This window comes from Pavona decussata, unplaced genomic scaffold (assembly GCF_977016875.1).
Source record: "Pavona decussata unplaced genomic scaffold, jaPavDecu1.1 SCAFFOLD_228, whole genome shotgun sequence".
NCBI classification, from domain to species: Eukaryota; Metazoa; Cnidaria; class Anthozoa; order Scleractinia; family Agariciidae; genus Pavona; species Pavona decussata.
In genome coordinates this window covers 874,497-889,518 of record NW_028145633.1, presented here as the reverse complement: position 1 = coordinate 889,518, position 15,022 = coordinate 874,497, and the positions used below count along the sequence as shown (strand labels likewise).

General features: G+C 36.9%; 2 protein-coding genes across 2 annotated transcripts; one reads left to right on the top strand and one right to left on the bottom strand.

Annotated features, from left to right (window-relative positions):
- The first annotated feature begins 801 nt into the window (after nt 1–801).
- On the top strand, nt 802–11,519 carry LOC146458818 (uncharacterized). Its single transcript, XM_085090265.1, has 2 exons — nt 802–972; nt 9,536–11,519. The coding sequence occupies exon 2, from the start codon at nt 9,558–9,560 to the stop codon at nt 11,433–11,435; it is 1,878 nt and encodes a 625-aa protein (XP_084946391.1). The 5' UTR covers nt 802–972; nt 9,536–9,557; the 3' UTR covers nt 11,436–11,519.
- A 1,325-nt stretch (nt 11,520–12,844) lies between these two features.
- On the bottom strand, nt 12,845–14,916 carry LOC146458817 (uncharacterized). Its single transcript, XM_085090258.1, has 3 exons — nt 14,616–14,916; nt 14,005–14,092; nt 12,845–13,213 (listed from the first exon to the last, which is right to left on the bottom strand). The coding sequence occupies exons 1-3, from the start codon at nt 14,914–14,916 to the stop codon at nt 13,063–13,065; spliced, it is 540 nt and encodes a 179-aa protein (XP_084946384.1). The 3' UTR covers nt 12,845–13,062.
- Nucleotides 14,917–15,022: the final 106 nt, after the last annotated feature.

Here is a 15,022-nt window from a genome sequence, read left to right as displayed (position 1 = left end):
TGGTGGGTACTAAATTCACACTTACCTACTTCTTTCTACCTTTTTTTAACTTAGAAAAAGAGATGACTCCAAGAAGAGTTGAATAAGGGTTGATGGATTCCTAAGAGAGAGTCTTACCATTAGACTATAGTGACTGGCTGCCAGCTTTGCAATGTTTTTTTTTCCAAGGTATCCTAGCCTCTAATATAGAGGTTAACCGCAAGCTGCCTGAGCTAAATTAGGCTAAACGAAACTATTTAAGCTAACCCAAGATTTATTTACGCTTACCGCAGTGGTATGTCACTAACCGGAGTGCCAGTTAAAGTGTAATTTTGTTAGTTGCAAGTCTGTCACAGTAAGTATCCGCCATCTTGAAGTGAGCGTCAAAAGACATTGACCAGGCAGTGGATCAGCCTTTTCCTTTCGTCCGATGAATATTACGTTCATGTGAAATGTTCATCTTGTCATAAAGTGCCCCTGAGGCGGAAAATTTCATTTTGCATTTTTTTGCATTTTCGTGTAGAATATGACCTTCTTACTCATGTTACCAAATTTCAATCCTTTACCGCGATTGGAAGTATTTTTTTAACTGTTTTCTGCTGTTGCGAACTAAATAACAGCAGAATACAGTTTATGAAGTAGAATCCATATGAAAATTAGCCATGTGGAATTTTTCGTGTTGAGCCAATGACGTCACTTCTTGTAATTTGAGCCTTAACTTCCGGAACAAGGCCAAGTAATGGCGGCCGTGAAATCTCGAATAAAAAGCTAAAATAAAATACTTCCAATCGCCGTAAAGGATTGAAATTTGGTAACATGAGTAAGAAGGTCATATTCTACACTAAAATGCAAAAAGATGGAAATAAAATTTTCGTCCCAGGGGCACTTTAAGGTGTTCTTTATGAGCCAGCTAGGGAGCAAAGGGATGAAACATAAATGTGACTATTTATCTATAACAACTGAATGTTCGTGAGATATATTTCCCAGTACACGGTGCTATTTGTATTTTTAAAAAAGGTTTTTTTTTTAGTAAATCTGGGTCACGGAAGAGAGGAAAGCAACAGGTAGCTACCAAACTTTAAAAGAATTAACGTATTGTTCACAATGCAACCTCTATTTTATGACAAAGGACATGCTTTTCTTAAGATCCAGCTCCAAATTTATTTTTTTACTCCAGTTTTCTGCCTTTGTCTTGAAAAATTAGGAAACGTAAACAACGACGTTGGCAACGGAACAAAAACTTCACTTGAAAATATAACTTCGCGTTGCTTCTACTACTTCGCGATTATTCCAATTCGTTCAACTTGTACACTGCATGCGAAGTATCCAGGAACTAAATCAATAGGAACGGCGTTCAAGTAAGGAAGGAGGATGAAAACTTCACTCTCGTGTGCTTACGTTCTCCACAAACCTTGAATTTGGTCATTGCACGTTGTTTTTGGAGACGACGGTAAAGATCTCAGGTGTCGAGCGACTGTTTTTCGTCATTAAACCTATTGCTTTGCGGCGTTGCCATTACCATCGCTGTCGTGTTTTCGTGAGGTCTCTATTATTACAAGTAGACAAGAAATTAAAAGATACTTTTTTAAAAGAATTGTCTTACAGGTCTTCTTTAACCTCTATTCGTTTGTTAATTTGTGTGTGCTCATATTGAAATTTTGACGAAACACCTGCTGGAAAATTCGTCTGGAGAGAATTTCAGTGGTTTAGAAATGATCAATGACAACTTTTCGGTAATTAGTTCCACTATCAAAATATTTGATTATTCTCTTAAAATCCGGATTCAATTAAGACCCTTTAGTAATAAATCCGCCAAAAAAAATTTAGGTTATTTTCTTCACAATAAGACGCAGGTGTGTTGAACCTCTATTTGTTTTTAACTCGTGTGTACCCATCTTAAATTTTTAACAAAGTACCTGCTTAAGATCCGCCTTCGATTTTATTTTTTTACCGCAGTTTTTTTTGCATTTGCCTCGTTTAATGTTACAAGAAGACGAGAAATTAAAAGGTAATTTTTCAGTTATATCTAGCAGGTCTTGCTTAATGAATATTCGTTTATTAATTTGTGTGGCTTATCTTAAAACATTATATTTTCTCAACATGTGGCTTCGTTTTTTTTTTTTTTTTTACCCCAGTTTTCTGCCTTTGTCTCGTTCAAATGTTACGACTAGACAAAAAAATTAATTTTTTTTCTTCAATTTTGTTTTACAGGCCTTGCTTTACCAAGATCACTCGGATCATGGTGCATCAAAGGAACCGACAAATCCTTGGCCACAAATGATTCCTCGGTTTCTTTTATGCACCATGATCCGAGTGACAAAAGCGACAGGTAACTACCGAACTTTGCAACAGTTGCTGTATTGTTTACAATTCAAATACACGCAGGTCTGCTTAACCTTAACAAGGCACGTGCTTTTCTTGAGATTCGGCTTCGATTTAATTTTTTACCCAAGTTTTCTGCCCTTATCTCGTTTAAATGGTACAAATATGCAAAAATCTAAATATATTTTTCGAAATTTTGTCTTACAGGTCTTGTATAACCTCTATTCGTTTATTAATTTGTAGTTGCTCACGTTAAAATGAAACACCTGCCAGAAAATTCGTCTGGAGAGAATTTCAGTTGTTTGGAAATGATCGATGGCTACTTTTCTGTAATTAGTGTCACTATTAAAATATTTGATTATTGTCTTTGAATCCGGCTTATATTGATACCATTTTGTATAAATACGCTAAAACAAATTATAAGGTAATTTTTTTCACAACACAAATAGACGCAGGTGTGTTTAACCTCCATTTGTTGTAATGTGGCCATCGTAAAAATTTGACAAGGCACCTGATTTTCTTAACATTCGGTTTCTTTTAAAAAATTTCCCCCAATTTTCTGCCTTTGTCTTGTTTGAATGTCACAAACAGGGAAGAGATAAAAAGGTAATTTTTCAACTTTGTCTTAAAGGTTTTCTTTAACATGCACTTGTTTCTTGTGTTTGCTAACCAAAAAAAGTTAAAGAAATAACTGCTAGAAAAATCGTCTGGAGAGAATTTCAGTAGTTTAGAACCGATTATTCACTTTTTTTCGGGAATATTAGTCTCATGATCACTTTCTATCGAAACCTTTGGCTATAAATCCGCAAAAACGAATTAAAAGGTGTTTTTTAGTTCTACAGCTCTTGCTTAAATTCAATTCGTTTGTTAATCTGTGTTTTTTCAAAAATTCACCTGCTGAAAAACGCGCGTGAAGAACATTTCGTCTTCACAAAATCCAGTGTGTTCAGACAACTTATCTTATTTTTGCTGTTAATACTGGTTCCACCAGGTCGGTTCTACTTTTTTCTCAAAAAGTGTTACAAATGGACATAGCAATTGTGGCTAAGTAAGGATTAATTTTGTTTTACAGGCTTTGTTTTACCTCTATTGGGTTGCTCATTTGTGTGCATCCATCAAATTTTAACTGATCACCCACTGGTAAAACTACGAGCAATGAGCGAAATTTCTGCGAGTGTTATATATTAAAACATCACTAGAAAGTGTTGAAATACACCCGGCATTTTGTATCTGTCCATCAGTTTTGGCGCGTGCGAATGACGTAAACAACACAGAAATCAAGTGAAAGGACTTTGTTCGTATTCGCTCTGTTGTAAACCGGTCACACCAGGACACTACAGTGAATTCCGGTCTCCTATTTTGCGCGTTCTCGTGATCTTATCTGGTTAAATGACATACTATGTCATTTCACCAGTAAGTAGTATTATTATTCCACTATGATAGTGGAATAATAATACTACTTATTTCATTTTTTAATCCAGGTCATTTCTACTTTTTTCCTCGACAAAATGCTACAAATAGGCAAAATAATTGTCGCCAGGTAAGGACTAATTTTGTTTTACAGGCTTTGCTTAAACTCTATTGGATTGCTCATTTGTGTGTATCCATCAAATTTTAACTGATCACCCACTGGGAAATTTCTGCGGAAAAATTCCATTGGTTTAGAAACGATCAATTATTGATTTCATTTTAAGTGAAAAATTCAGTGACTGTTGAGAAAACTTGTTTTATTTTTGCTGTTAAATATATCTTATTCGATGGTTCTACATATAATACGCGCGGATATTTTGCGAGTTGATTAGTATTTTTCCGAGCCCCGAGGGGGCGAGGAAAAGTACGAGCAATGACCGAAATTTCTGCGAGTATTATATGTTAAACCATCGAATAAGGGGTTTATTGTTCCAGTACAAAAAAGATTTTGTTATTTTGGCTCTTCTTTGCTAGAAAGTGTTGAAATACACCCGGCATTTTGTATCTGTCCATCAGTTTTGGCGCGTGCGAATGACGTAAACAACACAGAAATCAAGTGAAAGGATTCGCTCTGTTGTAAACCGGTCACACCAGGACGCTACAGTGAATTCCGGTCTCCTATTTTGCGCGTTCTCGTGATCTTATCTGGTGAAATGACATAATAGTGGAATAATAATACGACTTATTTCATTTTTAATCAAGGTCATTTCTACTTTTTTTTCTCGACAAAATGCTACAAATAGACAAAATAATTGTCGCTAAGTAAGGACTAATTTTGTTTTACAGGCATTCGTTAACTCTATTGGATTGCTCATTTGTGTGTATCCATCAAATTTTAACTGATCACCCACTGGGAAACTTCTGCGGAAAAATTTCATTTGTTTAGAAACGACCAATTATTGATTTCATTTTAAGGGAAAAATTCAGTGACTGTTGAGAAAACTTGTTTTATTTTTGCTGTTAAATATATCTTATTCGATGGTTCTACATATAATACGCGCGGATATTTTGCAAGTTGATTAGTATTTTTCCGAGCCCCGAAGGGGCGAGGAAAAGTACGAGCAATGAGCAAAATTTCTGCGAGTATTATATGTTAAACCATCGAATAAGGGATTTATTGTTCCTTTACAAAAAGATTTTGTTATTTTGGCTCTTCTTTTCTAGAAAGTGTTGAAATACACCCCGAATTTTGTATCTGTCCATCAGTTTTGGCGTATGCGAATGACGTAAACAACACAGAAATCAGGTGAAAGGACTTAGTCCGTATTCGCTCTGTTGTAAACCGGTCACACCAGGACGCTACAGTGAATTCAGGTCTCCTATTTTGCGCGTTCTCGCGATCATATTTGGTGAAATGACATAATAGTAGAATAATAATACTACTTATTTCATTTTTTAATCCAGGTCATTTCTACTTTTTTTCTCGACAAAATGCTACAAATAGACAAAATAATTGTCGCTAAGTAAGGACTAATTTTGCTTTACAGGCTTTGCTTAAACTCTATTGGATTGTTCATCTGTGTGCATCCATCAAATTTTAACTGATCACCCACTGAGAGACTTCTGCGGAAAAATTTCATTGGTTTAGAAACGATCAATTATTGATTTCATTTTTAGGGAAAAATTCAGAGACTGTTGGGAAAACTTGTTTTATTTTTGCTGTTAAATATATCTTATTCGATGGTTCTACATATAATACGCGCGGATATTTTGCGAGTTGATTAGTATTTTTCCGAGCCCCGAGGGGCGAGGAAAAGTACGAGCAATAAGCGAAATTTCTGCCAGTATTATATGTTAAACCATCGAATAAGGGATTTATTGTTCCTTTACAAAAAGATTTTGTTATTTTGGCTCTTCTGTTCTAGAAAGTGTTGAAATACACCCCGTATTTTGTATCTGTCCATCAGTTTTGGCGCGTGCGAATGACGTAAACAACACAGAAATCAGGTGAAAGGACTTAGTCCGTATTCACTCTGTTGTAAACCGGTCAAACCGGGACGCTACAGTGAATTCCGGTCTCCTATTTTGCGCGTTCTCGCGATCATATTTGGTGAAATGACATAATAGTAGAATAATAATACCACTTATTTCATTTTTTTAATCCAGGTCATTTCTACTTTTTTTCTCGACAAAATGCTACAAATAGACAAAATAATTGTCGCTAAGTAAGGACTAATTTTGTTTTACAGGCTTTACTTAAACTCTATTGGATTGCTCACCTGTGTGTATCCATCAAATTTTAACTGATCACCCTCTGGGAAACTTCTGTGAAAAAATTTCATTGGTTTAAAAACGTTAAATTATTGATTTCATTTTTTGCTGTAAAATTTCAGTGACTATTGGGAAAACTTATTTAATTTTTGCTGTTAATACAACTTATTTGATTTTTTAATTCAGGTCATTTCTACTTTATTCTCGACAAAATGTTACAAAAATACAAAATAATTGTGGCTAAGTAAGGATTAATTTTGTTTTACAGGCTTTGTTTAACCTTTATTGGATTGCTCACCTGTGTGTATCCATCAAAAATTAACTGATCACCCACTAGGAAACTTCTGTGGAAAAATTTCATTGGTTTAAAAACGATCAATAATTGATTTCTTTTCACGGTGAAAATTCAGTGTCAGTTGGGAAAACTTATTTTATTTTTGCTGTTAATACGACTGATTTCATTTTTTATCCAGGTCATTCCCACTTTTTTTCTCAACAAAATGTTACAAATAGACAAGATAATTGTGGCTAAGTAAGGATTAATTTTTTGTTACAGGCTTTGCTTAACCTCTATTGGATTGCTCATTTGTGTGCATCCATCAAATTTTAACTGATCACCCACTGGGAAACTTTTGTGGAAAATTTTCATTGGTTTAAAAATGATTAATTTTTGAGTTCATTTTACGTTAATAAGTTCTTACCTTAAAACATGTGATCATTTTTCTTCAGACCCGTCTTCCAGAAGGCTAGGTAAGGATTTTCGTATTGTTTTGTTAATACACTTCATTTCATTTATGAAGTTATCTTTTTAATTTGTCTTTTTTTGTTTTTCTTTTCTTGTTTGAAGAAATAACTCCTTGTAATTTATGAAAATAGCCAGAACGGTTTATAATTTCTTCGCGCAATTAAGGCTAGGACTAGCAAACTGGGCTTGCTTTCTTACTGTTGTTAATGATGCCTTCGCTTGGGGTCTATTAATTTTGAATTTATTTCCAAAAATTAATATATGCTTATCTCTGTCGCTATATTTCGGTGGTTTCGGCCAACGTTTATCGAATCTAAGATAAGAATGAAAGTTTCCTGGAGTTTACGCTACCAAGTCGTAGGTTGAACATTAGCTTAAGTTTCATGTAAGGGCTTGTATTAGGAATCAAAGGACTCTACTTTCATTTGGGTCGGACATATTAATGAGATAACGATGACGATAAATTCATCGGTTAAACATTTTCAATGACTAAACACTGCGGTTTTTGGTCATTTGTTTTAACTAGGACATAAATATATACATATATATATTTTGTTTGATCTGGATGATATATGATTTTAATCCACGTAACGATTAGGGCCTGGAGATCCTTGACGTTTTCTTTAATTTGCCACGATAAAATTTACAAGTGATTGAACTTATTTTTCCTAGTATTAATACGTGAAAGCAGAACACCACAATCCTCGGTATCCTAAATCGAGGTTATTCGTCAAGGAAATTCCTTATTCGTTACCAGCAAAATTTAGCCTTAAACATTTTCACTCTTAGTATGCCGTCGAAACCTAACATCCTATTTTTTTTTCTGAGATCTGTACAATGTCTTCTAAACCTTCATGGTAATATAGGATATATTACAAACCAAATGCAGCACCAAAAATGAAAACCAATTGTGTGCTATTTGATATTGTGAACTGGCAAAACTGCAATGGAATGCCCGCTTACCGAGGCACCACTTACAAATTACACATCCGTTTTCATTCAACAAAGGCCCTTAGAATTTTTCCTTTGCCAAACTGTAGAAAATGTGAGAGTAAATTCATGAATCAGGCTTGGAAGGCATTGAACCCGGTCTCCCCTGAGAAACATCCTTGGATCTTCACTTTGTTGTGGAAATTCTGACAGGGACTTTTATTTGAACAAAATGTAATTCTAACTTTTCAAGATCCTTGAACAATGCCAAACCGTAACCATTCCTAACTTTTTTAATTGGGCACTATTATCCAAAGGCACCGTTTATTTAGTTTTCTGCAGAATGTGTCTCAAGTAATTACATTTGCTCTTCGAAGAAGTTACCTTACGTTTCATCGATGGTAATGAAATCATCCATTTTGAATTTATATGTAAAACCAAATATAAATGTCTTTATAATGGATTAATGTATCTTTAGAACCACTATTAGCCAACATCCACAATCATCAATATGTCTCTATGAATTGTAGATAAATACTTTCTCTGATAAAGTCTGCACAAGAAAACCCTGCTTTTTTCAAGACGGGCCCTGTGCTCTATCCGCCTTCACAAAGTCACTCAAACTCGTAAAAAGACCTTGAGGTGGCTGGTACTAGTTTTCAGCGCTTTCTAGCGCTTAAACTTGAGCTGAGAAGCTTTAAAAACTGAGTCACTTAATGCAATTTATATCTATTTGAACGTTCGATCAAATCTAAGTCATTCAACTTAGACTTTCATATTTACCTTAAAATTAATTCTTAACGCTTCAACATCATTCAATCACATACTGAAATTCCTATACTAAAATATTCTTTCTCGCTTCCTCGAAATAAAAGGGGAAAAAGGTTCTCTGTTGTATATTTGAAGAAACCATAAAACTTGTGCCTAGTGCCTGCATTAAAAATGTCAATCTATTACCTTGAACGGTGAGGTACAAGCCGAAACCCCAGAGAAACGTTACACCAAATTTCGAATAAGGAAACAACAGAGTCTGAAGCTCTTGTGGAGTTAAAATACGAAACAAACAAGTTCTATTTCAATACACTGACACTTTAGTTGTTTTGACCTTCTAGACACTGAATAAGTTTTGCAGATTACGCTTATCATTAATAAGTTCAAAGTCAGTGCGGTAAACGATTTGCATTGATCCACACAATTTCGGAAAATTAACGTAATGACTTGTCAATTTGATCCAGTTGCCGCTCGATACAACTGGAAAATTTTTTTTAAATTTTAAAAACCTATTTTATGATCAATAATTCGTAAGTTAAAGCTAGGACCCCTGCAAAATTCCGAGCAAATTTCTATCGCATTTACTTCGTTGTTATCGCAACTTGTTTGAAGCATGGAACAAGACAGCAAGAGCTGGTGGACTCACAAGTACACAGTATCAGACAATTAGTTAAAAGATACATTTAGATCTGGCCGATAAACGAAGCCTTCAGGAAAACTGTTCTAATGTTGCAGCCCAAATATAACAGTAGGCCAGAAAGAGGCTTAGTTATATTCTGACCCTCCAGTTAATTTCTAAAATAAATGTAGGGCCACGATGTAACTGGAGGTAAATAAAGGCAAACTGAGCAGTTTCTCCGATTTTTTCATGAGATAATTTGATTAAAACAGTAAAGAGCTAAAAGTCTGACTTTTTGTCTCAGATTTTGTCGTGGGTTCACTATAGCAAGGAGGCACGGACATCAAATCAGCAGACAATTATCAGTTAATGACTGTCGTCCGGTGTTGTGTCATGTAATGTGTTCCCTTGGAAGAGATGGCGTGGATATAATGTTTGGTGAAGAAGTGTAGTATAACAAATTGTTTCGATTTTTCTCCAAATAACAGGTACTTCTGGTCTGTCGGCACCATGGCTGTTTTAAAGTATCTCCGTGTGATGATTCTTTTGGTTTTGATTACCAACTGGCCGTGCGTTGAAAGCAAAACGCCTAACAACAAGATGCCGGCTGACAGGAGAGCAGTGAGAGAGAAAAGAGCTGTGGATCCTCTGAGCGTCATAGGAGCAGTTGTCAAAGTAGCCACAACTATTTATGGCGCTGTATGCACATTTACAGATGTCTGCGGTGGAGATGAAGTCACTCAAAAGCTCGAAGAGTTGGAGAAAAAACTGGATGCTATACAAGCTGATGTCACCTCGGTCAGGAGAGATGTGGAAGATATCTGGGAGGAATCAAAACGGAAATGGTACTTCAAACACATCGATAGCATTGTCCAACAGAGGAAGGAGGTCATTAACGACTTGAAAGCTGAAGACTATTCTAATCGGGCTAAAGAAAAGCAAGAACGATTTATCAATGAAGTGTTTGGCACAACAGGAAAAGACGAGTACGTTGAAAAAGCCCTTTTTCACATCCCTACCCTGGTAAAAGATGAGGGACTGGTCACCCATTACTTTGATGTCCAGAAAAGAAATGGAAAATCTACGACAGAAGCTGCCAGATTGACTTGGATTTTCATAAGGAAACTCTTTCGATATCAAGAAGATGGCTACGCGTCTGTTGTGTTTGCTGCTTCCTTAAAGTACAAAACTGATGAAGCATCTTACAACAGCACCATGTCAGAGGTATGCGCCTGGTGGCCGAAATCAAATGATCCTGAATACGAAACGTTCTGCCGACAATTTATCAAAGACCCGACTGCCCAAGACAGAAGGAAGCTTCAACAGGACTTCCTCTTTGCTATACGAGACCTGGCCCTTGTTCCTGCTACACTTGTGCAAACTGACTGCAGTAAATTCTCCAATGCTCGTGCATTACACTACTCCGCTGGTTTTCTTTATGTTGCCCAACCTGCATCCAAAAACATCTTGATCATCAATCCCAAGACCTTAGACTTGGTCAAGACAATTTCTGTACCCGGATCTGAATGTGGTGGAAACTGTCATCCATTTGGGATAAGTATCAAACCTCAACATAAGCTGTTGGCAATAGCTGCTCAAAGCAAATCATCATCCGGAGGCGAAAGCAAGGTCATGCTTTTCAAGATAACCGGGAACCTAGAAGAACCGAGTGGAATCAGCATTGAACACTACTATACCATGTACCAGCTTTTCTCAAATCAGAATCGCAAGACCGACGTAAGAGATGTTGCCTTCTGTGGAGAACGTTTTGCATACGCTGATTACTACGGGGCTATTTTCAACTGGAGAATGCCAGACGAATTGTACTATGGCTGGAATAATGGTAAGCCGGAGCCAGATCTGTGGGATCGCCTAGACTGGTACCTTAGGAGACCGCATAACTGGTGGTATGACCATCAATACTATCTCGGGTGCTCAAACAGTGGAGCAGACTGGCTGGTGGAGAAAACGAAGCGGGCTACAATAGAAGATGGAGTAGGAGCGGTACCGTCTGATTCACGTCAAAGAAATGTGAACCAGGTTTTGGATATTGCCGAGGTCAAGGTGTATCAAACAGACTGGCACGATGTCTCGGATGGGCGCTCACGGATGAATGAGCTGAGGGGATTAGCCATGGATAGCAAGAGAAACCTCTTTTATTCTTCCGGGAAACATTGGGCCAACGGCGTCAGTGGTGTTTATCAACGCACCGCCGACGGCAAACGCCGCTACCTAAGAGAATGGAATGAAGAGAGCAATATTGAAATGTTTGGCATGGCCGTGGATGAAAGCGGGTTTCTCTTCTCAGTGCAGAAGCATGGATCAAGCGGAAGATGTCTTTACAAGTTTCACCATGATATCGATCTGGAGGACATTAATGTTTCTTAAAAACAAGTCTAAAAGATGTCATGCATTTCTCACTATTAAACGCAATGCTGTAACGTGTATAAGACGATGCACTATAACCAATAAAGGTGTTACGAGCCGAGAGCCTAGTTTAATTTGCTTTTACCTTCCTTAAAGGCCACTAGTCCTGTACAATAACAGTTTTGTTTACTCCATCTATTATATAGAGCCAGTTTATATCTCGAGCATCACCCTTCGTAGTTTCCCTTGACCACATACGTCGTACGTTCATCATCGCAGTAAAATTGGATACACTCCCCTTCCCACCGTCGGGTTAAAAGCCTTATTCCAGTTTTATTTTAAAATTCTTATTCGTCTATGATATGCAAACAAACAAACAAAACACGAAGCTAACATGAACATATTTTCTTCGATTTATTTTTCATGGCCGTGAAAAAGGTTACTTAGAAGTCATTTTTAACACTGTCCCTTTGGGATTGTTTCTGTAGATTATTTCTCGGGAAAGAACACGTAAGCAGTCAAAATATTTCTCATCGTTCAATTATCAGAGCACCGATGATAAATCGAACAGAAATTAGAAATCCATGCCATTCAAGATGATAGATAGAATTACTGTACAGTAACTGGGTATCGCCTGAAAGGTTATGTCCAACTGTTAAAAGTAAAAAATATTACTATCGGGCATCTTTTTTTGTAATCCCCCAGAATCTCTCTCACATTACCATGTTGTAAATTAGAAGTGGAACAATACTTCAGCCACAAATGCAGCCTCGAAATATTCTCCCATATAAGAAACGCTTGGAAATTAATAAACTTCAAGAAAATTTTGCTCACTGACATCTCTTCTACAAAAGCCTTATGATAGCCTGAGAAACAAAAGTACGTCGCCCATTAATTCGCAAAACGCATTCGCTGCTACTTTGGGATCCTTTTTTGCGATTGCCTATCTTCGTGATTTCCTCATTAAGTTTCAATTTTCCCGCGGACTACGCAAAAAAATCTCGGCTGTGTCGCAGCATTCTGGACGATGAGTAATTTGCACTGCAAAAGAATTCGGTGGATGAAAATTTACTGGATCTAGGATCACAGCTTTTCAGAAAGCTATAATTGTCATTTTGAGTTTTGTTTTGTTTTGTTTTGTTTTTGTAGCGCGGAGGGGGGGGGGGTATCTTGCTCTGTAGGAGTTCAGTGAGCAGAATGACCATCACTGTGGGGGATACCACCTTAGCCACCCCCTCCCCTCCCTTACCAAAAAATGGGAGAGGACGATTTTACTTCGTCTTCTTATGCTATATCTATGTAATGTCGAATGTTTAGTGATTAACTTATTTAGACCCACAACTTTTTTATCTTTAAATGCAAACACTAGAAGGTCTACTTTGTTTTCCAGTTAAAGGTCACTGAAACAGATTTTCACAAAATATCTACGGTCAATAAAATCTCTGCTTTTTCCTTACTTAACACGGAATTCGATTAAATTAGGTCTTTACTACAATTTTAACACACTCTTAAGACTACACTTCATAAACTAACTTCCAACTCGGCTTTTGACAACTTTTAAGATTTAAGATCGAGATAACTATATTTCTCGCATTTAAGAATAGCTAATTGGGAACATAGTATTTGTTCTGTCGTTTCGCACGATAATTTATGTTCGTACTTCCACATCTGTCTCGCACGTTTTTACTGAAATGAAATGCAATTCAATGTCGTCATCATCAACCTCGTCTTGATGATGTTCTTTGGTACTTAAATGAGGCTCCTCAGTCATGGTTCCCTCTCCTTCTGTAACCTTCTTTCTGTATCAAAACAAACCCATAGCACATTGGTTAAAGAGCGCGGGATTCCTGCAACGTTTAAGAAGAACCCTCACGTTTTCTCTCCTCTTTAGCTTTATCTATACTACTCCAAAATTGGTTTAAAAAGGCCCATGACAAAGTTGTACTTTGTTTTTGTGCAGCGAAAGTAAATAAAAAGCTATACCAATGGAATCTTTACCTTTATGCATATTTATATTCCACATAAGCCTTGCTTGGACAGGGCACTCTTTGGCCCTCCGAGCCTGGAGTTTGCAACAGAAGCTAATGACGCCACGTTACGTGGTAATTTCGTTACGATCTTAAAATGCGGTCATCTTGGCTCCTTCCGCCGTGATGGATTCCCTAATTTCCCAAAACTTCAGAAAGTCACAAAAATTGACTTAAAAGTGATCAGAGCCAAACACAACACAGCTACCTAGAAAGAATGAAAGTTGCCGTCTGAAAATTAAATTCCTTCATTAAAACACGACAATACGACATTATAAGGAAGCTGTTTGTCCCAAAAAGGTTGCCTTGGTAACACTATCTTTCATGAACATTGATCAATAAAGCAGGTTAAAGTGGGACGCTAATCATTAGCATGTCCAATGGATGATAAACAGCTGTCAACCTTTGTAATCTATGATCTATAATTCTTGCAAAACGTGAGAGCGGGGTGTCTCAAAATTACTATCAATAATAAACCAATAATACCATTAGTTGTTAAGTTATTGTCGGAGAGAGGATAAAAACTTCCATAGCTAACCAAACAATTTACATGTGTATCTTACCGGTTACAAAAAAGCGATCCAACTACAATCACGACAGCTGATAGAATCGACAGCACCGACGATACGATTACAGCGGTGGCATTGAAACCTGCAAAAAGAGGAAAAAATTGAATGGTGATACTTACGAACAAAGTAGGGTAGCGTGGTTTTATTAATGGATAAGTGTCATTAGGTGTGAAAATAAACTGCAATAATATGAAAATTTCTAACGGGACAATCAATCTCTGATGTTCACTCAGGTTAAGGATATTCCTTTGGGTTCATATTTTTCTTTCTGATGTGCTTTTTGTAAACGTGAACGATGTCACCTGATTTAGTCAGTCTCTAAATCACATTCGGACTTCCTTACGGTTACAAGACCACAGTACTACAAATAAAGTTGTCGTTAATCTTGAAAACGAGAGTTGAAAACAGAATAATTTTTTTTTATTATAATTCTGCATTTTTATATCTCTAAAACACTGAGTGTGTGTTTAAATTTATATTTCCAAACTATCAATTCTAAAGTCTTGAAAAGGATTAAGAGGACATTATCTGCCTTATAAGTTTGTATTCAAGAGTTGTCAAGATATTTTAGAGCAAAGAGTTAATTTGGAGGCACTGTAAATTACCTATCTTTTTATATGATTTTCCCACTCCCCCTGGCTGTTCATTAGCTGCTGGGGTCATCTCTGGGACAGCTGAAGTCAATTTCAGTTGCGTGAAAGATGAACTCAGGGTCTGTGCTGTTTTCGGTGTTGTAGTTGATGTCGCTCTATTGATTTGTGGGCCAGAAGCGTCAACGACGGATGTCGTAATTGACAGCTCCTCCGGATAAGGTAATAATGTCGTACCTGGAGAATGTGGTTCTGTAGGATGCGCAGTGGCTGAGGCTGTCATTTCCCTGAGCGGTGGGCTTGAAGAGGCGCCCATAAAGGTCGCAATCACTGCCGCTGTGTTAAGTGATAGTGGTAGTGCTGTCTTTGACAGTTCAGTAGAGGTTGATGTCGGTTCTGTATAATACGATGTTACTTTCGCT

Coding starts and splice junctions, on each gene's coding strand:
- LOC146458818 (XM_085090265.1), top strand. CDS start 9,558: ATGGCTGTTTTAAAGTATCTCCGTGTGATGATTCTTTTGGTTTTGATT.
- LOC146458817 (XM_085090258.1), bottom strand. CDS start 14,916: ATGGGCGCCTCTTCAAGCCCACCGCTCAGGGAAATGACAGCCTCAGCC. Junction 14,093..14,615: donor AAAATCATATAAAAAGATAG/GTAATTTACAGT, acceptor CTCTTTTTGCAG/GTTTCAATGCCACCGCTGTA. Junction 13,214..14,004: donor GGATCGCTTTTTTGTAACCG/GTAAGATACACA, acceptor GTTTTGATACAG/AAAGAAGGTTACAGAAGGAG.